General features: G+C 47.8%; 6 protein-coding genes across 6 annotated transcripts; 3 read left to right on the forward strand and 3 right to left on the reverse strand.

The window, feature by feature from the left end:
* Window positions 1–4,009: 4,009 nt before the first annotated feature.
* On the reverse strand, window positions 4,010–4,777 carry AO090026000656 (60S ribosomal protein eL34; the record flags this gene model as incomplete). Its single annotated transcript, XM_023235975.1, has 3 exons — window positions 4,010–4,201; window positions 4,399–4,533; window positions 4,754–4,777. The coding sequence occupies 3 exons, from the start codon at window positions 4,775–4,777 to the stop codon at window positions 4,010–4,012; spliced, it is 351 nt and encodes a 116-aa protein (XP_023091112.1).
* Window positions 4,778–5,258: 481 nt separating this feature from the next.
* On the forward strand, window positions 5,259–12,320 carry prp8 (U4/U6-U5 snRNP complex subunit PRP8; the record flags this gene model as incomplete). Its single annotated transcript, XM_001822022.1, has 1 exon — window positions 5,259–12,320. One exon carries the CDS (start codon window positions 5,259–5,261, stop codon window positions 12,318–12,320), a length of 7,062 nt encoding a protein of 2,353 aa, XP_001822074.1.
* Window positions 12,321–16,659: 4,339 nt separating this feature from the next.
* Window positions 16,660–17,461, forward strand: AO090026000652 (SANT/Myb-like DNA-binding domain-containing protein; the record flags this gene model as incomplete). Its single annotated transcript, XM_001822021.3, has 2 exons — window positions 16,660–17,262; window positions 17,330–17,461. 2 exons carry the CDS (start codon window positions 16,660–16,662, stop codon window positions 17,459–17,461), a joined length of 735 nt encoding a protein of 244 aa, XP_001822073.3.
* A 545-nt stretch (window positions 17,462–18,006) lies between these two features.
* Window positions 18,007–19,258, forward strand: cox5b (cytochrome c oxidase subunit IV; the record flags this gene model as incomplete). The annotated part of the gene is made up of 7 exons (XM_023235976.1): window positions 18,007–18,097; window positions 18,256–18,309; window positions 18,504–18,662; window positions 18,782–18,882; window positions 18,954–19,044; window positions 19,069–19,188; window positions 19,248–19,258. The coding sequence occupies 7 exons, from the start codon at window positions 18,007–18,009 to the stop codon at window positions 19,256–19,258; spliced, it is 627 nt and encodes a 208-aa protein (XP_023091111.1).
* Window positions 19,259–20,010: 752 nt separating this feature from the next.
* Window positions 20,011–21,882, reverse strand: AO090026000650 (purine-cytosine permease family protein; the record flags this gene model as incomplete). The annotated part of the gene is made up of 6 exons (XM_001822019.1): window positions 20,011–20,094; window positions 20,161–20,866; window positions 20,930–21,043; window positions 21,094–21,166; window positions 21,220–21,373; window positions 21,427–21,882. The coding sequence occupies 6 exons, from the start codon at window positions 21,880–21,882 to the stop codon at window positions 20,011–20,013; spliced, it is 1,587 nt and encodes a 528-aa protein (XP_001822071.1).
* Window positions 21,883–23,376: 1,494 nt separating this feature from the next.
* On the reverse strand, window positions 23,377–24,056 carry AO090026000648 (SANT/Myb-like DNA-binding domain-containing protein; the record flags this gene model as incomplete). Its single annotated transcript, XM_023235977.1, has 4 exons — window positions 23,377–23,472; window positions 23,532–23,768; window positions 23,842–23,901; window positions 24,039–24,056. The coding sequence occupies 4 exons, from the start codon at window positions 24,054–24,056 to the stop codon at window positions 23,377–23,379; spliced, it is 411 nt and encodes a 136-aa protein (XP_023091110.1).
* Window positions 24,057–26,650: the final 2,594 nt, after the last annotated feature.

Consider the following 26,650-nt stretch of genomic DNA (forward strand, 5'->3'; position numbering starts at 1 on the left):
ATGAAGTCTCTTCGTTTCACTTGACATCAATCGATGATCGGTTTCCTCTTGTAGTATGTATGACGCCAGTTTATATCATGTTTCTCGATACATACTTACTCAGCCACTTAAAATAAACCCCCCAAAAAGAATCAATCAAAAAAGATGAGTAGAGTAGGAAAAGAGCAGATGGGATAGGGTTGTTGTCTGCGGCACGGAAAAAAGAAATATATATATAATTAGAGACTAACGTACAGCCCTAACTCTGTTAACACCGTGACCACCTCATAATCTTTAATTTAGAGCAGTGAACTACTAATTATTACTGAAGTGATGAGTACTTAATCGCTAGTTATTAGAAAAGAAATGTCGATGAGAGCAAGCTTCATTCGTTGTAGGGTTCTTCTCGGGGAATAGTAATAGCAGGAGAAACCAGAAGACCGACGTTCCTGGGCGTGGTCGACTCCGACCCGCTCCTTAGATTGACCGTCTGCAGCTAACAATGTAGCCTAACTTGGCGTCACACTGGCAGACGGTAACCGGTTGAAACTGTCTTCGACCAGCATTAGTCGTGGCACTAGTTGATGTATGAGTGACACCAGCATGAACTAACTCATTATAGTTTTACAGGGCATAATTTGGAAGTCAAAGGTACTTTCACCGGGTTCTTCGATCTGACAAGATGGGGCAGGAGGGGGCCACAGCAAAACAACTCTAATGTACAATGTACACTATACATCCAGCCAGTACGTCTCTGCCTAATGGAAGAATATGTTGAGTCCCCTTCATCGTCCCACTGGACCGCCAGACAGACGAGTAAGCATACTTGATACACTCCGAGTGGACAGGACCAGCCAAAAAGCAACACCTCATCAGCTGAACTGAATGCTCTGTGCCACCATCGGGATGGGGTTTAGGGTCTTTTAAGAGGCTCACTCGGTCTCCTGCTACATCATGCACTAGTATCTCTAGTAGCGAATGAACTATTGTACTCCGGAGTACTCTCCGACGTTGTTGCTTTTTTCTCTTCTGTTTTGACCTAGTGATTTTTATTTAATTTCCCCTATTTATTTTCCTCTTCTTCTTTTTGTTTTTTCCCCTCATTTTACTTGCTCTGGACCCCCGTTACATGACAGAAACATTGATGCTGCTACGGGGTTTTCCCAGGGTATGGAGCCCACCTGAGCTGTTGCTGGAGTTATCGTTCGATAGCTCGGCTAAACTTTGCGCTCCTGCAGCCGATCGCCATCGCCCTCATGTCTCTTCATTCGAAACAAAAGTACGATGGATCCCTAACTTTCTCGCTTTCACCTTCCACACGGGCCGTACCGACGGTTTAAAAAGTAAATGTTGCACTCACTTGCATCCGTTCATTAAGCTCCGCATTGATCGGTCTCGATGCATTGCATTGCTAATCTACATTATTCGTACATATGTTTCAGTAAGAACTGATCATAGGGGATATAAATAACTATATACTACAGCGTATATTCTTTGCTGTGTGTACACATATCCGTCGCTCTTAACTTCTACTAATCTCTCATCTTTTTTCCCACTTCAAATTGAAAGTAAGCTATTAATAATATATACTAAAGACAAGAGGTAGAGATAACAGGACACACACGTATATACACCGCAACATACTAGATCAGTACCTTTTCTAGTGCAGTAGTTCGTTCCATATAAACAATCCATGTTGACAATCTCCACGCCACTAACGCTCCTGATTTGGGATCAGGACCAACTTTGTTCAAAATGAACTAATCAGACAACAGCCCGTATCCAAGACACGATAATCGCCCGGAAGCCTAACCGAACTGTCGTTTCGATCAGTCACTTTTTAGATTTGTTACTTATTTTAGTCGACTCTGGGGAATCATGCCATTCGACCCAGTATTTTTGATAATGCCTATTATTGCGCTCCAGGCCAGTCGTTGCCCCCCCGTTGCCTTTCCATCACCCTTAATTTCAGACAATAGCGTGCTCCACAATACGACTTACAATAAGAAGTATGAAAAAATAATTAAGAAGAAACGAAGCACACGAAGGCTGACTTAATGCAATTGACGATCTCTACGTCAGGTCCGATAGTACTACTCGGAGTACTTTCCTGAGGAACTCCGCCCCCCTACAGTTATACCCATGAAGCATACGCAGCATGCAGACATACTTCCCAGTACAGGTTAGGGTTGGGTATCATCACGCCAACGGGAGAGGCGGTAACACCCCAGCCTTTCGTTCCGAGTGGTCTGGCTATCTTTTCCCCTCCTCCTTCTCATGATTCTCGACTGGATGCTTTCCTCTGAAAGGAAGGTGAGTAATGGATCATGGATGTATGGATGCAAGGAACCTAAACGAAATTAGGGAAGAAAAAAAGAAACCAACGCCAACGAATCCTCACCGCTTCATAGGATGGCTGCCGAACCGTGCACTATCAATCTATGGTACGGAAGGTTTATTGGTTACATGCGATGTTCTGCATTATTAGCGGTCATCCCATGGTATTCTCCTGCCGGTCTTGTTGTCCCATCTTTGCTTTTTACTTGCCTAGCCCTTTCTGGAGATTATCGGACTAACAGATATGCGCAGGAGCAAATAGTTTGGCTCTGAATCCAGCTTAAGCTCTGTCAGGGTCCGAAGTCGGACTGAAATCTACCGGTACTACTGTTGCGCAGCGATCAGTTCACCACTCCCTGGACGGAGACATCCTCACTTGTCGGGCTTTAGCTGCACGCCATCTGGGTGCACAGGCCATGGCAAGGATGCTTTGTCTTTGAACCTTCATCTACCGATTCGACAAAAAGATCGACACCTCTCGTCTAGGCAGAGCCGATGAATGCTCATTTGGAACAACGATATGCGAAGAAAAGGTGGAAAAAAGAAAGAAGGCCGGCAAACAGAACCGCTTGCGCAGAGCACAGATCCCTGTCACGTCTGCGACAGCCTTCCCAACGGTTCCACCATCCATACTACATAGAGTTTAACTATTGACTGCATGCTTGCCGACAGACATACCCAGGAGTCCGCACGTTCGCTCCCGATGTATGACGATCACAGTCGTACTATTGTCATGATGCCATCCACAGCCCGTTAAATGCATTGTTCACATTCAACCCCCCCAACCCCATCTCAAGGTGGATACCCAGGTACACGGGCATTTCTCGGAATGTAGCCAGCAGAGGCGTCCGAGTTACTGCTCAACAGCATGTTGCGTATGTACGGGCAAGGGCTTGGATAGATAGGCGACACCCCCCGGTCTCAGGTGTTCCCTATTCCGTTTCGTCCATGGCCACCTATTGTATCGGCTTAGTTCGGTTTCGAATGATTTCCTGCATGCCGGCTCTGGCTCTGACCTACTCTTCTCTCCCCTTCGCGTCATCCTACCCTTGCTTTTTCTACAATGATCCTCCCGAGACTTGGCGCTGATCGTTATAGGGGAAAGTCCCCTGAGTTGTTTCACGGGTCCGGTCGAGATGGAAATTCCGCTCAATTTGAGAAAGCCACACGTGCCGGGCTGAGTATCTTCCCATCTGTTGGGTGGATCTATGATTGTGATAGATTTGGTAGGAGGCTGTGCATCTGGTAGAAGGTTGATTGATTGTCCGGGCCATTTTTTGATGTATGGTGTCATTTATTCTCGCTGCAGGAGGCCTCACCTGAGAACTTGGTTCCTATGTTACCCGGATTTCATCTTGGCGTTTTCATTTACCTGGTAAGCGGCTGAAGTTGCTCAAGGAAACTACAATGCAGGGCTGGAGCCGTATGGTTCGAAGTAATTTGGACAGCTGTTTCCAGACTACGTGAGGTGCACGCTAGGCCCTGTCCACACTTTCCGTAGTGATGAACACCTATTGCGTTGCAACCGAAATAGTAAGATAGTTGGAGAACTGAGTCTTGAATAAAATTCATAAACACGGCACTTCGTAAAGCCGTTGTGTTCACTTTAATCTAAGAGAACCGCACCCAGCCAATTTTATTTTTCCATTTTCGCTCCCACTAAAGAAAAATACTGAGCATATTATGCACCCATTTAGCGCTTGCCAGCGGCCTTCTCCTGAGACTCCTTGAGAACCTTCTTGACGATCTTCTGCTCCTCGATCAGGAAAGCACGGACGATGCGGTCCTTGACGCAGCCAGCGCAGCGGGAACCACCGTAGGCACGGGTGACGGTCTTCTTGGGGCGAGAGATCTGAGAGTACTCGCGGGGGCGAAGAGCGGGGACCTATGGGCAAGAGATCAGTCGCTGTATTTCGCTTTTCGATTGGCCATGGCGATGTCCAGTGCGGAGAATTATGCGTCTCAATCCAACCCCCCTCTTCGTATCGCTCTGAGAGACGCATTCTTCCACCAACTTGGATCGATCACAAGAATTCGCACATAGTCATTCGCTCAACAACCAGACCTATCGGGAGTACTCACACCGGGGAGCTTGATGCCACAGTCACCGCACTTGGGAGCAGTGCCCTTCTTCTTGATATGGAGGTACCGGAGCTCACCGCCGGGGGTCTTGATGATGCGGACCTTGTTGGACCGCGTGTTGTACCTGTAGACGAAATTCCATCAATATCCTGTTCGTGAAACCCAGATGATAGAAAAGAAAAACTCCTCGCTGTGCTAGATATCGCGGCTGAATGCTATCGTATCGAGCGCAATGAGAGGACAAAGTGGGAAGGGAATTTTTCAACGTACGGGTTCCGGCGGCGCTGTTGAAAAAAAAATCGAAAAATTAGCCTCTCCTGATCCTGTTAAAATTTGCTGCACGGAAACAACTCACGTATTGGAGTCTCTGGTTCGCCATTTTTGATTGTCTTGAACCTCTGTATCGGTGGTCAAGAAGTTGGCGGCGGCGTCGTCGGTTGTCGTCGTTAAGCTCTCAGAATTCTTGCAAGTCACCTGGATTTGTGTGGGTTTCACTCGGAGCCCTGGAGTCACGCTAGCGCCAATTTGGCGAGCTGGCGCTAACCCCGATCGAGACTAGTACCGGTCCGAGCAGAGCCGCCACCTCTTTTCAAGCTTGCTCAAGAGGAAAGGAGCAAGAAGAGCGCCTTTCATCACCCGTCGTGAGAAGGGGATCGAGCAGGAGTTGTTTTCATCTTTGGGGTTACGATTTCACTCCTTCGCGCGAGATTGCCCAGTTAATTTTCCACCACCCCCGACCGCTTTTGTTGATGATTCGCGGTTGTTAATGACTTTTTTCAACGTGAATCTGTGACGCGACTTGCCCGAGCATCAACGTCAATCGGAAAGAGCAGAGCTATCTCCATTCCGCCATTGGCATTATGGCATCATTACCCCCTCCTCCACCTCCAGGATGGGGTGCATCGGCACCACCGTCGATGCCTCTGGCTCCGCCGCCGCCGGGATATCAGCCGCCAGCTGATCCGACCGTCGCAAAATTTGCTCAGAAAAAGAACGAATGGCTCCGAACGCAACGAAACCGATTCGGAGAGAAGAGAAAGGGTGGATTTGTTGAAACACAGAAGGCGGACATGCCCCCAGAGCACCTACGAAAGATCGTACGAGACATCGGCGATGTATCGCAGAAGAAGTTCAGCAACGAAAAGCGTAGCTATCTCGGCGCGCTTAAATTCATGCCCCACGCGGTCTTGAAGCTGTTGGAAAACATGCCTATGCCTTGGGAGTCTTCTAGGGAAGTAAAGGTGCTATACCACGTTAACGGCTGTCTCACGTTGGTAAATGAGACTCCTAGAGTTATCGAACCCGTCTTCCATGCCCAGTGGGCGACAATGTGGGTGTGTATGCGCAGAGAAAAGAGTGATCGTAGACACTTCAAGAGAATGCGCTTTCCTCCCTTTGATGATGAAGAACCACCACTGTCCTGGTCGGAGAATATCGAGGACGTCGAGCCGTTAGAGCCCATCCAGATGGAACTCGACGAGAATGAGGATTCCCCCGTCTATGAGTGGTTTTACGATCATCGACCTCTCCTTGATACGCCCCACGTTAATGGTCCTAGTTATAAGAAGTGGAACCTATCCCTGCCGCAGATGGCGACTCTGTATCGTCTAAGTCATCAACTCCTCAGTGACGTGGTAGACGAGAACTACTTCCACATGTTCGATCTGAACAGCTTTTTCACTGCAAAGGCTCTAAACGTTGCTATCCCCGGTGGTCCTCGCTTCGAACCGTTGTACAAGGACATCGACCCCAACGACGAAGACTTCAGTGAATTTAACGCCATCGACCGTATAATTTTCCGTGCCCCCATTCGCACGGAATACCGAGTTGCATATCCTTTCCTGTACAATACTCTCCCCAGAAGCGTGAAAGTTTCTTGGTTCTCCCATCCGCAAGTTGTTTATGTTCGGACCGACGACCCCAACCTTCCTGCGTTTTACTTCGACCCTGTAATTAATCCAATCTCCTCTCGCTCCGTCGCTCCCAAGAACATCACTGTCAGCCATGAAGATGAAATCTTCGGACCAGGAAACAACGAAGACGAGTTCGAGCTTCCTGGAGAAGTCGAGCCTTTCTTCGCAGATGAGGAGCTTTACACCCCCGAGACCGCATCAGCTATCGCGCTCTGGTGGGCTCCTCATCCATTCAACAAGCGCTCTGGAAAGATGGTTCGTGCACAGGATGTGCCATTGGTGAAGCAATGGTACCTCGAGCATTGCCCACAGGGCCAACCTGTCAAAGTTCGCGTGTCTTACCAGAAGCTTCTGAAAACGTTTGTGCTTAACGAGCTTCATAAGAAGAAGCCCAAGGCCCAGAATAAACAAAACTTGCTGAAGACCCTGAAATCGACCAAATTCTTCCAACAGACAACGATCGACTGGGTTGAGGCTGGTTTGCAAGTCTGCCGCCAGGGTTTCAATATGCTCAACTTGTTGATTCATCGCAAGAACTTGACATACCTGCATTTGGACTACAACTTCAACCTGAAGCCGGTTAAGACTCTGACCACAAAGGAGCGGAAGAAGTCTCGTTTCGGCAATGCTTTCCACTTGATGAGAGAAATTCTGCGTCTAACTAAGCTGATTGTTGATGCGCAAGTCCAGTATCGTCTGGGCAACATCGATGCTTTCCAATTAGCTGATGGTATTCTTTATGCTTTCAACCATGTGGGACAGCTGACCGGTATGTACCGTTACAAGTACAAGCTGATGCATCAGATCCGTTCTTGTAAGGACTTGAAGCACTTGATCTACTACCGATTCAACTCTGGCCCGGTGGGCAAAGGACCTGGATGTGGTTTCTGGGCACCGGCCTGGCGTGTTTGGCTGTTCTTCATGCGTGGTATCATTCCTCTTCTTGAGAGATGGCTTGGGAACTTGCTGTCCCGTCAGTTTGAGGGTCGCCACAGCAAGGGTGTTGCGAAGACAGTCACAAAGCAGCGTGTGGAGTCTCATTTCGATCTCGAACTTCGTGCGTCCGTCATGGCCGACTTGATGGATATGATGCCCGAGGGTATCAAGCAGAACAAGGTCAATACTGTCCTTCAACATCTCTCGGAGGCTTGGAGATGCTGGAAGAGTAACATTCCTTGGAAGGTTCCTGGGTTGCCTGCTCCTATCGAAAATATCATCCTTCGGTATGTCAAGAGCAAGGCCGACTGGTGGATTTCTGTCGCGCACTACAACCGTGAACGTATTCGCCGTGGTGCTACTGTGGATAAGACCGTTGCCAAGAAGAACCTTGGCCGACTCACTCGGTTGTGGCTCAAGGCGGAACAGGAGAGGCAGCACAACTATCTGAAGGATGGTCCTTACGTGTCGTCTGAAGAGGCTGTTGCTATCTACACCACTATGGTACATTGGCTCGAGTCCCGCAAGTTCTCTCCAATTCCATTCCCTAGCGTTTCCTACAAGCATGATACCAAGATTTTGATCCTTGCTCTGGAACGTTTACGTGAAGCATACTCCGTCAAAGGTAGACTCAATCAGAGTCAGCGTGAAGAGCTCGCTCTTATTGAACAGGCCTACGATTCCCCTGGAACGACACTAGCCAGAATCAAGCGATTCCTTTTGACCCAGCGAGCGTTCAAGGAAGTCGGCATCGACATGAACGATAATTACAGTCACATCAACCCCGTATACGATGTTGAGCCTATTGAGAAGATCACCGACGCCTACCTGGATCAGTATCTCTGGTATCAGGCAGAACAGCGCCACCTCTTCCCCTCTTGGATCAAGCCTTCTGATTCCGAAGTTCCTCCGCTGTTGACATACAAGTGGGCGCAAGGTATTAACAACTTGTCCAATGTTTGGGAAACTGCCGATGGCGAGACAAACGTGATGATTGAGACGGAGTTGTCGAAGGTTTATGAGAAGATCGATCTTACTCTCTTGAACCGACTGCTGCGCTTGATCATGGACCACAACTTGGCCGACTACATCACCTCTAAGAACAACGTGCAGCTCAGCTACAAGGATATGAACCACACGAACAGCTACGGTTTGATTCGGGGTCTGCAATTCTCTGGCTTTGTCTTCCAGTTCTATGGTTTGATGATTGATCTGCTGCTTCTTGGACTTCAGAGAGCTAGTGAAATGGCGGGTCCACCTCAGAGTCCTAATGACTTCCTGCAGTTTAGAGATCGTGCCACCGAGACCAGGCATCCTATCCGTCTGTACACCCGCTACGTCGACAGGATTTGGGTGTTCTTCAGATTTTCTGCAGACGAGTCTAGGGATCTTATTCAGCGTTTCTTGACGGAAAATCCAGATCCCAACTTCGAAAACGTTATCGGTTATAAGAATAAGAAGTGCTGGCCGCGTGATTGCCGAATGCGTTTGATGCGGCACGATGTCAACCTGGGTCGCGCTGTATTCTGGGATTTGAAGAACCGTCTGCCGAGGTCAATTACGACAATCGAATGGGACGATACCTTTTCTAGCGTCTACAGCAAGGACAACCCCAACCTTTTGTTCTCCATGTCCGGATTTGAGGTCCGCATTCTTCCAAAGATCCGCAATCAGAATGAAGAGTTCTCAGTGAAAGACAGCGTTTGGTCTTTGGTCGACAACACGACGAAGGAACGCACAGCTCATGCCTTCCTCCAGGTTACAGAGGAGGACATCCAGAAATTCAACAACAGAATTCGTCAAATCCTCATGTCTTCCGGTTCCACGACCTTCACTAAGATCGCTAACAAGTGGAACACGGCCTTGATTGCTCTCTTCACCTACTACCGTGAGGCCGCTGTATCGACTGTCAACCTTTTGGATACGATCGTCAAGTGTGAGACCAAGATCCAGACCCGTGTCAAGATTGGATTGAACTCCAAGATGCCGTCCCGTTTTCCTCCGGCTGTTTTCTACACTCCAAAGGAATTGGGAGGTTTGGGTATGATCTCTGGATCCCACATCCTTATCCCTGCTAGTGACAAGAGGTGGTCGAAGCAAACCGATACCGGTATTACTCATTTCAGAGCCGGTATGTCACATGACGAGGAAACATTGATCCCCAACATCTTCCGGTACATCATTCCTTGGGAAGCCGAGTTTATCGACTCTCAAAGAGTATGGATGGAGTACTCTCAGAAGCGACAGGAGGCTCAACAGCAAAACCGCCGTTTGACGCTTGAGGACCTGGAGGACAGCTGGGACCGTGGTCTGCCTCGTATCAACACTCTGTTCCAGAAGGATCGCAGTACTCTCAGCTTTGATAAAGGATTCCGTCTTCGAGCAGAATTTAAGCAGTACCAGCTTATGAAGAGTAATCCATTTTGGTGGACAAGCCAGCGTCACGATGGTAAATTGTGGAACTTGAACGCCTACCGTACTGACGTCATTCAAGCTCTGGGTGGTGTAGAGACAATTTTGGAACACACTCTGTTCAAGGCCACAGCTTTTCCATCATGGGAAGGTCTCTTTTGGGAGAGAGCTTCGGGCTTCGAAGAGAGTATGAAGTTTAAGAAGCTTACCAATGCTCAAAGATCTGGTTTGAACCAAATTCCTAACCGTCGCTTCACTCTATGGTGGTCCCCGACTATCAATCGTGCCAACGTCTATGTCGGTTTCCAGGTCCAACTGGATCTGACAGGTATTTTCTTACACGGAAAGATCCCTACACTCAAGATTTCCTTGATTCAGATCTTCCGTGCCCACTTGTGGCAGAAGATCCACGAGTCCGTTGTCATGGACTTGTGTCAAGTCTTTGACCAAGAACTTGAGCAGCTGGGAATTGAAGCCGTCCAGAAGGAGACTATCCATCCACGTAAGTCGTACAAGATGAACAGTTCATGTGCGGACATTTTACTTTTCGCCACGAACAAATGGAACGTCACCCGGCCCTCTCTGCTGTTTGACACGAAGGATGTGTACGAACCTACTACGACGAACAAGTTCTGGCTTGATGTGCAGCTAAGATACGGTGACTACGATTCTCACGACATCGAGAGATACGTTCGTGCGAAGTACCTGGACTACACGACCGACAGCATGAGCATTTATCCTTCCGCTACTGGTTTGATGATCGGAATTGACCTCGCATACAACCTCTACTCGGCATACGGACAATACTTCCCCGGTCTCAAGACCCTGATCCAGCAAGCTATGGCTAAGGTCATGAAGGCTAACCCCGCCTTGTATGTGCTGAGAGAGCGTATCCGGAAGGGTCTGCAGCTGTATGCGTCTGAGAGTAACCAAGAGTTCCTTAACTCCCAGAACTACTCGGAGCTTTTCAGTCCTCAGATCCAGTTATTCATCGATGATACCAATGTTTACCGTGTCACAATTCACAAGACTTTCGAAGGCAATCTTACAACGAAGCCTATCAACGGTGCCATTTTCATCTTCAACCCCAGAACTGGACAGCTCTTCTTGAAGATCATCCATACCAGCGTTTGGGCGGGGCAGAAGCGTCTGGGTCAATTGGCCAAGTGGAAGACCGCGGAAGAAGTGGCGGCTCTCATTCGATCCTTGCCGGTTGAAGAACAGCCGAAACAGCTTATTGTCACTCGGAAGGGTCTATTGGACCCACTTGAGGTCCACCTTCTTGACTTCCCTAACATTTCGATCCGTGCTTCTGAGCTCCAGCTGCCATTCCAGGCTGCTATGAAGGTGGAGAAGCTCGCTGACATGATTCTTCGGGCGACAGAACCTCAGATGGTTCTGTTCAACCTCTACGATGAATGGCTGAAGTCCATCTCGCCCTATACCGCCTTCTCCCGACTCATCCTTATCTTGCGTGCTCTGCACGTCAACATTGACAAAGCCAAGATCATCCTGAGACCCGACAAGACTGTTATCACCCAAGAGCACCACATCTGGCCCTCGTTGTCTGATGAGGATTGGATCAAGGTCGAAGTGCAGTTGCGTGACTTGATTCTTAATGACTATGGAAAGAAGAACAATGTCAACGTTCAGAGCTTGACAAGCAGTGAAGTCAGGGATATCATTTTGGGTATGGAGATCAGTGCGCCTTCGTTGCAGCGACAGCAGGCAGCCGAGATCGAGAAGCAGCAGGAAGAACAGAAGCAGCTCACGGCTGTGACAACGAAGACCCAGAACGTCCGTGGTGAAGAGATCATCGTGACCACTACATCACAATACGAACAGCAGTCGTTCGCGTCCAAGACCGAATGGCGCACCCGTGCCATTGCGACATCGAACTTGCGGACCAGGGCGAACAACATCTACATCTCTTCAGACGAGGTCCGTGACGAGGGATATACTTACATTATGCCTAAGAACATCCTCAAGCGATTCATTACTATCGCCGATCTTCGGGTGCAAGTTGCCGGATATCTTTATGGTAGCTCACCGCCTGATAATGATCAGGTGAAGGAGGTTCGCACCATTGTGATGATCCCGCAAGTCGGAAATACACGGGAAGTCCAACTGCCGCACCAATTGCCCCAGCATGACTACTTGAATAACCTTGAGCCCCTGGGAGTGATTCATACTATCTCGGGCAACGAGCCGCCGTATATGACGGCAATGGATGTTACTCAACACGCCCGACTGATGAATGAGCACTCCAGCTGGGATAAGAAGACGGTGACGATGACCGTTTCATTCACCCCGGGATCCGTGTCACTGGCTGCTTGGGGCCTCACGCCGCAGGGTTACAAGTGGGGTGCCGAGAACAAGGACACGACGTCTGACCAACCGCAGGGCTTCTCGACTAGCATGGGGGAGAAGTGCCAGCTGTTACTCAGTGACAAGATTCGCGGTTATTTCCTGGTTCCCGAGGATAATGTGTGGAACTATAGTTTCATGGGCAGCTCCTTCGGCAGTGTCGAGAAACGGCCAGTGTACGTGAAGATCGACACGCCCCTGAGGTTTTATGACGATCAACACCGGCCACTGCACTTCCAAAACTTTGCAGAACTGGAGGATATTTGGGTTGATCGATCTGATAACTTTGCATGATCTGCAAATGTGAAAGGCGTTGGAAACATCATGTATGATTGAACCTTTTATTTTTTTATTTTTATTATTCATTTTGCTGTTTGCTCCATAGCTTTTACCTTTCTTGTCTTGTGTTTCTCATGATGGCGATTCTCTTTGATCCGTTTTTCTTATCATTTAATTTATGTATACTCTACGAAAAGGGAAAATAAAAAGCGAGGGATGCATATGGTTTGACTAGGCAATCATGCAACAGTATGGAGACAACATTGGGGAGGGGGTTTCATTTGCATGTATAGTAAAGGGACTATTCCTGTTGTCAGAGAAGTTTCAGCGGTTATTAATGTATTGATCAGCTGGGGCACGGGAGAAGAGAAAAAATTATACCATCGAGATTCTAGAGTGGATCGGACCCTTTTCTCCGTTTTCGTAGTGCTGATATGAGGGGAGAGACGAGTGGGTATCTTTCAGGAGAGGGGTACATTAGCTGGAATGAACAGAAAGGAAATCCAATCAGAAATCAACCAGAAGAGGAAATAATAACAGAGGGTAATAATGAAAGGGGAAGAAAAAAGAAAAAAGAAAAAGAAAAAAAAAAAGAAAAGAGAAACAAATCAGAGAGAAGAGGAAAAGAGAAGGATGATTGTAATCAAACATTTTCTTTGAACAATGAAAAGGAAGAAGTTAGGGTATTCAATGTATGGAGCTGTTTGTGGTTAGTGTCTTGTGACACGCTCGCCCTCCAATGGCTTGCCGTGGCTTCAAGCCTCACTCACTTGGGAAGGAAAGAGATCTCAGACCTACCGACTACCTACTACTACTTACCAAGGTATTGGAGAGCACTGTATCTTGTGAGGAGAACGACAAGCATCATCCACATTCACATATACATTCAACATACGCATACACCCGCAACGCATCTCAACACTGCTAACTATCTATGTTTTGATGGTGATCTGGGCTTTGTTCTTCTTATCTCTCCCTCTGTTCGTTTTTTCTATTTTATTTTATTTATTTTATCTTTTTCTCTCTTTCCTTTCTTCTTTATCCTGACCCTGTTATCCTTCACGGCTGTGCTCCGTACGCCACCTTAATTATTGTTTTCCGGCTGTATCCGGAACGCCCTAAAAGAAAAAGAAGGGAAACAGAAAAACAAAAAAAAAAAAAGAAAAGAAAGAAAAATAAAATAAAATAAAATAAAATAAAATAAAAATAAAAATAAAAATAAAACAATTCTCCTTAATTTGGAAATGTTCCTTTTTACCCATTCTGGAGACGACAGCTTCACTTTTATTTTTCTTGTTCATTGTTTTCTTTTTTCTTTTTCTTTTTTTCCCAATGATTATTCCGTGTAGGGCAACCACAGGCCGTGCCAGGGAATCTTTTGAAGATCGTCTTCTTTGATGAGTCTCACCATTGATCCAATGAATGTACAGATTCGGAAGCAAAGTCAAATTACACTCTGGAAAATCACTCGGACCATGCTAACTTAAGCTGCGAGATTATACTAGATAACCTCGACGATGTGATCCACCGGGGTCTCGAGTCATATATCGTACCGCGTATCAGTCGGCGCTAGCCCGAGGATGGAGCGTTTCTTACGTATGTTTTAAGCCCCTACTTGCCGTTTAAGTAACATGATGATGGGAACTTAAACTAAACTAGTGATGGGACGGCGCTGAACAAGTGACCCGTTCTTCGCCACACGTTCTCGGGCGCTAGCTAGGCTATTAATTCCGACCGTTTTACAGCCAGCGACTGCCTCTGGGGGTAGGTGATCGCGAAAATTAAGGTTGGATAAAGCTCCTTTGATCGTGGTTGATGTTGAACAGCCACTTGTCAGGGCACCGGCATCCATCTGCCATTGCTATCGGTCCCGGCCGAAGGATTCAGGAGAAAACAAGAAACCACAAAAAAGAACGGACTGGACTAGGATTCCATCAAACGTGGGGGGTGGACCGTTTACCATTGCTTGCGCCTTTTTTGCGTGATCTCTACCTTGAACGTGAGCAGAAAGATAGAGAGAGACACAGAGAGAGTGTGTGAAGAAAAAAAGGAAAAAAAGAAAGAGAAAAAAAAAAAAATCAAATTCCTGGGAAACAATTGTTGGGAAAACACTGTTCACCCCTGTTCTTCCAAGCAAGTTGGTAGTATGTACCGTCAAACAACTCCGGGTTCCCACTCCAGTTCGAGGCTATGGGGTGTATTTAGGGCCAGGGTCGTTCTCCAGCAGACTCGACTTTAGAAGGCTTGGTTGGATTTCCCTGGAGCCTACAGTGGATGGTCCACCAAACAGCATACTAGCACGGTCCGCTAGCCATCCTTCCCTCGTGGATGTCTCGCCGGGACTGCTCACGCTCGTCCATTAGCGTATCACTGAGTGGAGATGATGCGACGACGTACGACAGCCCTGGTCCTGATTCCTGACCAGGGGGAGGTCAGGTCGAAGAGGATCGATTTCCTGAGCTAGTTGCAGCACACTGACAGGCTTCTGACGGCCGGTTTGTTTCCCTTGACCCGATACCTGCCTCTCCATCCTATCCACCAGGCCACTTCCGTATCATACGTATTCTATCCTATCCTATCCTATACTATGTACAAGTTACTTTAACTCATCCATAGGATCTCCTATACATACGTAAGAACAGGTCGTGGGATCTCCCCGCTTTTTGTTGATCATATTCCTATTTGTATGGGATCCCAAGAGCGCGGGTTCTCTAACCGCACAGTGTGAGACTCTTTGTTAGCTTAGTGTTTCATCCCGGTCATTCCTGGGTGCCCTATCTTTCTTTCTCCACGACTCGGTCATGCCTTGGCACTCTTGCTAGAACGGCTCGGTGAGTCGCAACCGGTGATTCAAGCAACCTCGCCGTGTTGGCGTACTAGATGACCGTTGTCCCTTCTGGGTCTCCTCTGCAGGCTAAGCTTGACTGGAACGCAGGTCCGTCAAATGGGTGACGTGAATTGAATTGGTTTTTATTTTATTTTCTCACGTTGATTATTACGGGTTGAACTGATTTGAACTTTTTTATTATTTTTAATTCCATAAATTTTTGATTTGGATTATTTTTTATTCATTTTTAATCTGGAGATTTGTATTTTATTTTTACCCTTTTTACCCACCTGCATCTTGCTCATTCTGGACGTATACTTCGGCTGTCTCGCTCAAATCCGAAATACTACTCACCTTAGTTTTTTCTTTTTCTTTTTTTCTTTCCCATTTGCTGTTATCTTCCAGAACGTTTCCTCTACCGCCCACTATTGATATCGTTATATATCCTACAACCTATCATCTTGAACTCTGGTGAACACGTAGACGGGGGGAAGAAGAAAGAGTCCAGATTTGTCGTGACATTCGTTATCCCACAATTCCTTTTCCTGACGTTTCTGCATTATCAAGCAACGGGGGCCCACGGGTTGGAACCCGTTTGGAGAGTTCTAATTGCTGATCATCTTGGATTGAGAAAGTACCTAAAATCCTTTACTACTCAGATCTGGAAAAGTCGATTTTCCCGTTTCTTCTGGGACATCCTGCACCGGTTGAAGAACGGTAGCCTTTTAGAAGCGGTCTAGCTCGAGAAACCGTCGCATCCCCTGGTGAGCGCAATCTAATCCATCCCCTTTGCCCAGCTTCGGTACAAGGCGACCGTACAGGTCGTCTTCATCTCCCCCCTCTTCTAAATGAATCTGACAATCCCCTGATATCTCCGGAGCTCCTACCATTCCCCTCTTCCTCCTTGTCGTGATCCTGAACCGACCCCAGTACCAAATTCTAGACCCGTATGTGTCTCTGACTCTGGAACAGCTTCGGGCCTTTTAACTTGGCTAGTAATTAGCAAAAGCATGAGGCTTGGGTACTTTTGATCAAGGTCTTTGTATAGTGTATGGGGAGAGGGTGCTTTTTCTTTCGTCCCACGCCTCAAGAATCAGCCCACTGTTTCCCATTCAAATATCGGTCGAGTCCTTTGTCACTCTTTCGGCGAAGTGTCATCTATCCGCGTTGACACCACCACGTCTCGTTTAGACGTACTTCCCTCTTTCTTTTTTAAACGTGATCAGTTAGCCTGCCAGGGCTTTTATGCTCTAGCAGCGCTGATGTATGTCTGCGACGCTGGCGGAATATCGAGACTATGCCATTGATTATGCTCAACATGCCAGCTGCAAGCCCGAGGAACATACAAGTACGCTTGTTTACCACACGCATCAGCCACAACTGCAACATCCGAAGCCGCCAGATACTCCTTTCCAGCAAGGAAGCTCGCGCAGCACGGCATTTGAGCACCATCATGCAAACGCGACCGTTCTCCCCACCGCGAATCCCCATGGACTCCACCAACAGGTCGTTCTCACACCGGCCCAGATGCTTTCACGGCAGCTTCCGGTGCAATATACACCCACCAGCTTCGAAATCCCATCGATACAGCGGGGTAAAAAGCGGCACCTGTCCGACACTGAGGGAGAAAGCGATGACGCAAATCATGGGATCAGGCCACAGCTATCGATCCTTCCATCAGAATCATCTGCTGAACCGACCCACCACTCACCCGAGATGCTCTTCTCAGTTCATGGGGATGCTGGGCAACATCATCAGATGCAAGGCCACGACCTTGGACCGCCGGATTCGGTGGCCCTCCCACAACATCACCACCACCATCGTCTTCCCCCACACGCGTCGTTACGCGACTCCCAGCGCCATGGTATGAATATGGAATCATCTCCATTCCCATCTGGCCCGCCAAGTGTGGTAGGTCAGCCTGGGATGCCCGATCCGGCACCCAGGCCACGGGGACCCAAGCTCAAATTTACGCCGGAAGAGGACGCTTTGCTGGTAGAACTGAAGGAGAACAAGAACTTAACATGGAAACAAATCGCCGATTTCTTCCCGGGCCGAACAAGTGGTACATTGCAAGTCCGGTACTGCACCAAGTTGAAGGCTAAGGACGTGGCATGGAGCGATGAAATGGTACGCATTTCAAACTCATATCAGTGCTACAATGGCAGGACAGAGCATACTAACTTTTTGTGGACAGGTCCAACGGCTACAGCGTGCAATTCAGGAGTACGAGAACGACCGCTGGCGTATCATTGCGGGGAAAGTTGGCAATGGCTTCACACCAGCAGCTTGTCGAGAGAGGGCTTCTCAGCTTGAAAACCCTCAATGATAGTTACGAGTGGATGTGTCTCCATTAGCGCCGGCGTACGCTCCCCTAATATCTGCATTGTTACGTCTTAATCATTACCCCTTTCGTTTCTTGGTAGGCTGTAATGGGAATTTGGATGGCCACGGTTTAGCTCTATACCAGACAACTCGGTGTAAGGTAGAAGGATAATGTATGTATCATATCCATTTAGCGATGCCCATCGTGAATAGTAATTTCATTTGTTTATCCAAGTTGCCATACGGTGTTTCCTATCCGAGTATCGAACATTGAGCTCCTCCTGCGTGACATGTAGTCCTTGTGATAGACATCAGATGATGTAGACGCTCGAACCCTAAGCCCTATCAGGCGTCGAATCGGGCAATTGGTGCCCAAGTGGTCAGTCCGGGCAGCCGTAGCAGCTCCGCAACCAATCAACCCGCACTGCTGACTATTCGCCCGACCACGGGCCGAAGCGGCTTCAAACTCACCTCAAACCTCCAAACTCCCTCTGCTCTAAACGTCCTCACCTCCCTCCTCCGCCGTTATAACCCCAATTCACCAGGACAATGTTCCTCCAACGCACAGCCTTCGCCCTCGCGCGGCGCACTCCCGTCAGGGCCGTTGCTGCCCGCCCTTTCTCCTCCTCCGTCATCCGCTGTACGTGAGCCCAATGTCAAATTCAAGACCGCCTCTTGAGAGCCTTCGTCGCAGTCACCACCCTTCCTGTGAACCCATTGGGTCCTGGAAATGGGATATGTCCACATTCAAGGCAATTTTATCGACGCACTAGCTAACATTGAGTCTTTTGTTTGCAGCCAACAAGGCGAAGTACGCTGTTGAGAAGGATGGCAAGATCCTTTCTTTCGAAGGTTGGTAGCCAGACCTGTTGTCATACGATCGTCAAATGCCCGTCTGTAGCCGTATACCCAATCCGTATGCTCATGTGGCTACGGATTATGTCATTGGAGTAGCCCTCCATCGCAGACCTGCCTTCTCTTCGACGTCTTGATAATCACCCACTACGCTATTGCAAACAATGCTGACCGGTGCTATTCCACAACAGAGATCAAGACCGAGGAGGACCTCGTCCCCCCCGGTGCTAAGGCCGGTACCGTCCCCTCCGACATCGAGCAGGCCACTGGTCTCGAGCGTCTTGAACTCGTCGGAAAGATGCAGGGCATTGACATCTTCGACATGAGGCCCCTCGATGCCTCCCGGAAGGGTACGCTCCCTTATGCTTCCTACGAATCTTTCGGTGGTCTACACGCGTGTGCATTTAATTAGGACCACTGCGATGCTATCGACGCGGACGAATCGTGACTGACACGCAATGCCGTACAGGAACTCTCGAGAACCCCATCATCGTCAACGGTGCCGGTGACGAGCAGTACGCTGGTTGCACTGGTTTCCCCGCCGACTCCCACACCGTCAACTGGCTGACCGTAAGTCTTTGTAATGCCATTGAGTGGCGTGTTCTGTACCTCCGCGCGGAACGCTAATTGAATCAATTCAGGTCTCTCGTGACCGCCCCATCGAGCGCTGCGGCGAGTGCGGCAACGTTGTCAAGCTCAACTACGTCGGACCCTTGGAGGATGCCCATGACCGTAAGTCATCTACACTTGCTGAAGCTCTCCAATTCCCCCTGCTCACTCAATCCCTCCAGACGATCACGGCCACGGCCACGGCCACCCCGCTCCCGAGGAGCCCAAGACTTTCGCCGACTACGTCAAGCCTGAGTACTGGTACCGGTAAATATTTGACACAATAATAGCGCAGTCATATTTTCTCCTCACGGGGAAAATAACAGAGGAATTATGAAAAAGAGAGAAGGGGGTGGCTGTATCTTTGTTGAATCCGGCATTTGTCTCTTGTAGAATAGTTGAGTTGAAAGAAGTGATTGGTGTCTAATTGATTATTAGTTTTTTTCCCTTTTGTTGGTCTACTTGGTCTAACAGGGCTAGCTCTAGAATCTTTCCATGGTTATGTGCTAGCGAGACAAAGAGTATAATTGACATGGCTCCTAATCGATATCGGGTGGCATGATGCGGTAAGTCCGGGAAATTTACGTATCTCGATCAGTATCACGTGGCAATATTCCTTTCCTCCGCGCCAATGTCCATGGTTGTATTTTCCGCTTACCCATATCGTTTTTTTACACTGTATATCCGGAACTCGGATAATAAAATAATACTTGTCTCACATGTACGATTGCATTGATGTTGTTAATTTTAAGAATTGGGATTGGCGGAGTGAAAAATAGCCAAGAGAAGTAGAGTAAATGTCACAGGCACTGTACATAGTTTATACTGGGGCTGATAGCCGCCCAGAATGGAGGTTATCTGGGAAAATAAATGATTGTATAATTTTGAGAGGAATGAATGATAGTATGCTCAGACTGTTGCTTTTGGTGAAACCCATTGAGGATATGACGTTTTTGTCTCTTGGTGTATCCTGTTGGCTCAGGACGAGGCTTATATGAAGCAGGGGATATGCAGGTTTGTATGCATCTTTTTGAGACATGAGTCGAAAGTAATAGGTTGCTTGTAGGTGTTCCGGATATTCTTAAACAGTTACCGACCCAACATGCGCAGCTCGACATACCGTAATGGCGGGTACACGAGGCCAGCCCAGGTAAATCCGACGTAGTTACCCATCTATTCAATATTAGATGTGTTCTTTTGGGTTTGTCAAGGTAGTGGGGAGAGTAATGAATCACTTACATCTGCGCCATATTCACCCACTAGTCTGGAAAGAGGACCAATATACCAGACTTGCGCCATGCACAGGATTGCACCGACCCAACCGACTACGAAAGCGGCAAATGCGGCGACGCCCACAGGTAGCTTGGAGGGGTCATTCCACACATTCCAGTTATACCCAGTACGGAACCGGAAAATGAATCGCTCCTCGAGAATGATAGCGAACCATATTGCGACCCAGTAGCCCATGAGAGCGAGGAAATTGGTGAAGATATCAGAAAGGTTGCTTCGACCAACCAATGCGCAGACGGTGTAGATTATAACGCCGATGGTGTTCCATATAGCTCTCGGGACCTTTTCGGCGTATCGTCCAAGAACCTGGAAGTCAACACCGGCGGAGTAGGTCGGTGGGATGGTATTTGCGATGAGTCCTAGCGCAACAACCACCGAGCAGAACTTGCCGAACCCATGAAGAGGCCCGAATCCTTCGACGATAAGTGCTCCTGCACCCCTAGAGTATGCTGCGCCGTACTCTGGATGACTTGAGATACCAGATGCAAGTCCGATTCCGACAAGAAACGCCATAGTGAATGATACAATAAGGCCTACCAATGAAAGTGAGAAGAGTGTCACTCGTGATGTTCTCTCAGGGTAATAAACGAAGAAGTCGGCCGCCAACGGGGCATAGGTGATGGCAGCACTGAGACAGATAGAAAAAAACGACAACCTAATGACATGGGTTCGCATTAGTCATGGCCACAGCAGCATAGCAAAAGTCACGGAAGCGTACCGATTCCCAGCGAGCGTGCGAGGATCCCCAGATGAAGGCGTGGACAGATCAAACTTCGATGAGGACACAGCGTAGAGTATAGAGACTACGATAATCTGGGGAAGGAACGCGAAGCTTGACGCAGTCAGTGCCTGACTAAACTTATTAAAGGCATCCAAACCCACCGTTCGTAGTAATGGAAGACCTGATAGCCGAACGTGGCTATCACCCAACAACTGACCGCGATGATCACGATGCCTACCATTGGATCAACACCTGTAATCGAAATTCTCAGTACCATGACAACCTACCGACAGCTACCGACATGTTCCCATTTGGTGACACGGCAGATAAGATCTGCCCGCATACTACGCAATCAATTAAAGAGTACCCAAGCATTTGGATCAGATTCAGGATGACGACAATCTTGCTCGGCCACCACCCCATCGTATAGCGTCCGAATGCCTATTATCATGTTAGCATACAGCAAATAGTCGGCTTAGCTTATAAAAGCCCACCATAGTCCGGACGCCTGAGACTGGCCCCCATGTGGCCATCCACGAGGCAACTAATGCGCCAACCAAAGCACCCAGAACCGAACAGAGTGCCGAATCCAGAAAGCTCAAGCCATATACAACGGGCCCCAGCATTCCTAGGGTGATGTTGTTGGCCGCCAAATTAATTGAGACCCAGAGTAAGAACGCTTGCAGGTACGAGACCCAAGTCAACTTTTTCATCCGTTCATGTTGCTGCACCCTTTCGATACCACGGGCTTCCAGGTTGTATTCGATCAGTTGGTTTTCAAACCTCCTGACATATGCAGCAATGCGTGGCGATAAGAAAGGGCCGTCCGCCGCATCACGACCCTCTCCATCATACTCTGCAGTATGGGACGGGTGGTCAGTGAAGGGAGTCTTTGACGGTTCTTTTTCAGAGTTTACCCCTAGGGTAGACAGAGGAGGTTCCGAGGACATGCTGTTACTATCCAGTTAGTATCAGCTCATGAAGAAACTGAGGGCTAAAAAAGCGCGCATGAGTCCTTTCGCTGGAATTATCCAGATCAAGTTCAACCGTATATTCTCAGAACGACAACTGCTGCCACATCATCTGTACCCAGGTTCGGAGACAACAAGCCAAGAAACACGCGAGTCATGGCCGGGCATATTGCATCAGATCTCTGTGTCACAGCGTTGCCGAACACCGGTCATCATGCAGGCGTATTACCTAGATACCTTGATCGACAGACAAAACCACGCTACTTGTCTTCATGATAGCCATCCCTTGCATAGAGATCCTGTGAGAAGACGGGAGAGTTGTACTCGTAACAATTGCTTTCTGTTTCCCCACGACTTGGGTAAATCGGTTATTGCAACTATGACTTGAAAACTCAAAAAGTTAGCCAATCGAATTCTCCACTGTATTGAATGGAAATCTTTTCCTTGAAAAGGTATGATGGGGTTCACCTAGGTAGTATATAGAAGAGCCCGTTGTGACACGCAGAAAGCTTGTCGGCGTAGTGAAAGCTTCGCGAACAATGGTCAAGAAGTGGCAAAGGGAATGTCAACTTTTTTATTTTGAGAGGGAGGAAAGATTCCCACTGTCTTGCCGCGGGGAAGTCGTTCGGTTCTCCGCTCCGATAGCGGATTCCGCCAATGATAAGCTACCACCATTTGTTGACGTACCTTTGAATCATGGGGGTTTCAACATACATAAAATGACATCGGCGCGGAACTTATGGGGCTGTGCGCATCAATTTATTCCAGTTGCTATTGCAGAGATCAATCGCCGACTACATATGGGCTAGGCTGAACATCTACAGTTGTTAGATAAGACGACACATTGGTAGAGTCACTGATGGGTCGGTCTATTTGCGCCTCTTCAAGGCTTGGATATGACGCAGGTTCATTGCATTGGTTTAGAGGACTATCATGGATTGTGAATCAAGTTATAAACGACAAGTGGGGTATTCCAAGTGTAAAGGAAGAGAAGAGTAGAACAAAGCGAAAGGACAGCAAGGCCAACTCCAAGCACTTCGCCAAATATTGTGCAAATTGTTGTCAAATAGAAGATAAAAAGATAAAAGAGCATGCATTGCCGTTGCGCGAATTCAGTTCCCTAGCAACCTGAACAAACGTTCCAGATATCTCATGCACTGATAATCATGTCTTCGTCAAATCCCGCCGAACGTCTAGAGGTCCTTAAAGTGCTCTTTCGCATACTGTTCACACGCCTGCATCCATGTCAAGAATTGGACCCAGATTAGGATCTCTGGTGCTCACCTTTGCCGGTTTTCCAACTTTTTGCCCGATAACTTTCCACTTGCTCGCCTCATATTCTTTGATTGCCTCGCGGAGTGCTATGGACTGCATGCTGTCAGACGCAGTATGATAAAAGAGATCTTCCTCGAAGCGCCAAATTTTACCTCATCTTCATCGAACTCGGCATAGTGCATATCCTAATTTGGACTATCAGTCATTGGAAAATAACGCAATCCAGGATAATGGCTGAAACGCTACCTTATACCAGTGCTTCTTAACACTCCCTTCGGTTCGAAAAGGAAATGTCTATGAGTTCCGATTAGCAACATAACTGGGACCATGGATCAGAACCGACAGCAGCCTACCTTAGCAATCTCACTCCAGCTGCGACCAGCATCGCGCATTGTCTTTAGTCGCTGCTCTTCCTCCGCAGTCCACGGAGTGTTGGTCCTTCCCTTTTTCCTGGGGGGAGCTTCTGGCACTCCTGGCCCAGGTTCAAGCGCGGCCTCGCCCGCAGCGGCGGTAGTCCCAGATGTTGACATGGTTGTCGCAGTGCTTATCTGGGGCGAAGCACGGCGCTTTTTGGGGTTGGGGGGAGAAAGCTGAGATTGGGGCATAGGAATGCCCTCGTATGAAGGCACTCTTTGAAATGGGTTGACTTGCTGCGGAGCTAACAGATGAGATGGCGCGCTGGTCGATGGAGATGCCTTGACTCGTTTGGAGTTTGGAGGGGCTCTAGTTGAGTGTCAGGGAAGAAGAAACAGGAGGTGAGATAGTGAATCGCGTTAAGGAATAGTGAACAGGGCCTCGGATGAAACAGTAATGACACAATATAAGTATATCAATCGAACGAGTAATAATCATCAACGAACGGGTAAACTCAAGACCATTCACTCTGCAAGTCACATGTGATGGACCGAAGAACACAAAAAGTAAAAAAGCACATGACACGAGGACTATATATACGGACGAAGAAGGCAAGGGCTGGCAAAAGTCATTGTTGCGCCGCACTGTCGAAGCCTCTATTCCCCCGGGAAGGGAAGGACGAGGAGGAACCAACTTACGACATGGTGGACGATGCGCTGTATTCCCAATCACGCTGCGTCGATTCATCTGTAAATACACATGCTTAAGAGATTAGCAATCCGCTACTCCAGGGTAAATTGGCCTATCCAGTCCAGGGAAAGCAGCTCTTGGTTACACCAAAAAAACAATGACGATGACACGGGCGCATCCCACGGTGTGGCAGTAGCGCTGCAGGATGTCAACCACGTACGGCACGCACAGGAATGTGAAAGTGGTTGAGGAGATTACGTGCATATAAAGGCTCGGTGAGGTTGATGCTTGTACAGTATAGATGTGGGTGTTAATCGGGAAGGAAATGATAAGATATCAAACTAAACAGCGGGACCCAATGTGCAGAAAGTTGAAGGAGAATGAAATCGGGAACGCAGAATAATAACGAAGAGAAGGAGAAATCAAATATAAACAGGTTTAGGCACAATAATTGGAAGACTTTTCTGGCATAGGAAGAGCTAGAGGTGGAGGAGTAGCAGTATGGGAATACAAAGGCTGGCAATAGTACGATAGAGGAGGAGTACTGAACGAGCGACAAGATGATCCGGTCAGAAGAAAAGAGTGGAGAAGATCAATAGGCAGCATACGTACTGGTCAGAGTTCATGGCTGAGGAAGGACTCCTGTTCCTCAAGGATTCGTATCAAATCAAATAGAAGGTAACAAAGAGGTGAAGTTACATGGAATAGAGAAATAAATGACACACAGGAGAGAGAGTATGAACGAGTGAGAAAAAGAAAAGGTGAAGAGTGAGCTGAGAGGAGAATACTTGTACAGTAAAGTTCCTGTACAGTTACAGCTGAGGGGAAATCAAATTAATTCTGTACTAGAGAAAATCACCCAATCCCGATGTCTCCGAGCTTTTGCTTGCTTTTTATAATAAATCATAATAATTATTCTTTTGTTTTCTTCTTCCTTTATCCCCCGTATTTAATCCATTCTGCAGGTAACCCCCGATTATAACATACTGTACTTGACAAAATAAAAAGGCATTATAAAGAATCCTTCTACTGAGGTCTGATCCTAACGATTTTCTTCAAACTAAAATGTCAAGATACCGGAAACGGCATATATACTACAAACTTCAGAACTTCCAAGTTCCTGTAGTAGCAAACTTACTGTAACCCTCCGGTGATTGTGCTATGATCGAGACTTCATGACTTAGCTCAATTTACCAGCCACCAAAGCCCTCCATGTCAAACATTAGGTCTAGGCGAATATCTTGGTGACAAACCAGCGTTGTTGGACACCCAACGGGGTAATCAACAGGTATCAGTCTAGACAAAACTGTTGTCGGTCCATAGAGCTCCATTTCAACCCTGGTCTTTCTTTCCGGGCTAACCTGACAATGCTGCAGTTGTCCAGTTGGGGCCAAGCAGTCTGACATGACCTGTTGTGAGGGGCTTTCTATCCAGTGTGCTCTGGCCACCACTAACTACTATAGGGCGACATTGATCCGTCTTACTTGGCAGGCAACAAAAAAAAAAAAAAAGAAGGGAGAAGCAAATGGGTCTGCTTATGGATAAGAATCAGGTTTGTCCTTTTTTGAGTTCCATCATTTTACGATTTTTGTACTCGAAATTAACTATGGGAAGTGGGGTAACGCTCAACCATTAATCAGTTAAGTATAGTTAATTGGTACCTGTGTGTCAACATGACATCTGCACCGTTAGATCAGTTCATAATGCAAGTTTCTATTGTGCTTATTATTGTTGTTCTTATTATCATTTTTCTGGGTCCTCTTGTAAGAAACAATATATAAATAGAAGGAGGTAGCCGTTGTTGTGTACATATAGTCATAATCGGGTTCGTGCATAGATCATCTATATAAAGAGACGGAGAGAGTAGGGCAGAAGGGGCGCGTGATCTTTCTTTGGCATCAACTCGACTCATTCCTTGGATTGATATCATTCCATCGCTACTTTGGTAGACTTCTCACGGGAGGAACAGACTCTGCTGATTGTGGATGCTATTCGAATCCTCGAGTCCAACAGCTCTTTCTACCCTCTAATCTGTACCATCTTTGAGTTAGTGAGATATCGTAGTGCTTTGTCATGATACAGCATAGTAGCAGCACATACACTGCTTAATTTCTAGCATGCGATCAGAGGGCGGATTGACGTCATCACTGATAAGGATTGCTCACGTGATGTACACGCGGCCCCGGATTCGGGGTGGATCCCCGTGCTGAATGAGCTCAGCTCCCGTGCCTTCTGTGCTCTGGAGATACCGAGATACATGACACATCTGTAGGACAGAATCTCCCCGTGTCCTCTACGTGTTGACCGCCCTTTCTCCTACCATCTGCTCCCTCCTAGCACGGTTTCCCTTTGGCCACGTTGTCACTTTATTGGACTCTGGCTGTGGTCGCACATTCCAATCTGCGTTTGCGAAGCAGCAATTGTACAA

Source organism: Aspergillus oryzae, chromosome 3 (assembly GCF_000184455.2).
Source record: "Aspergillus oryzae RIB40 DNA, chromosome 3".
NCBI lineage: Eukaryota > Fungi > Ascomycota > Eurotiomycetes > Eurotiales > Aspergillaceae > Aspergillus > Aspergillus oryzae.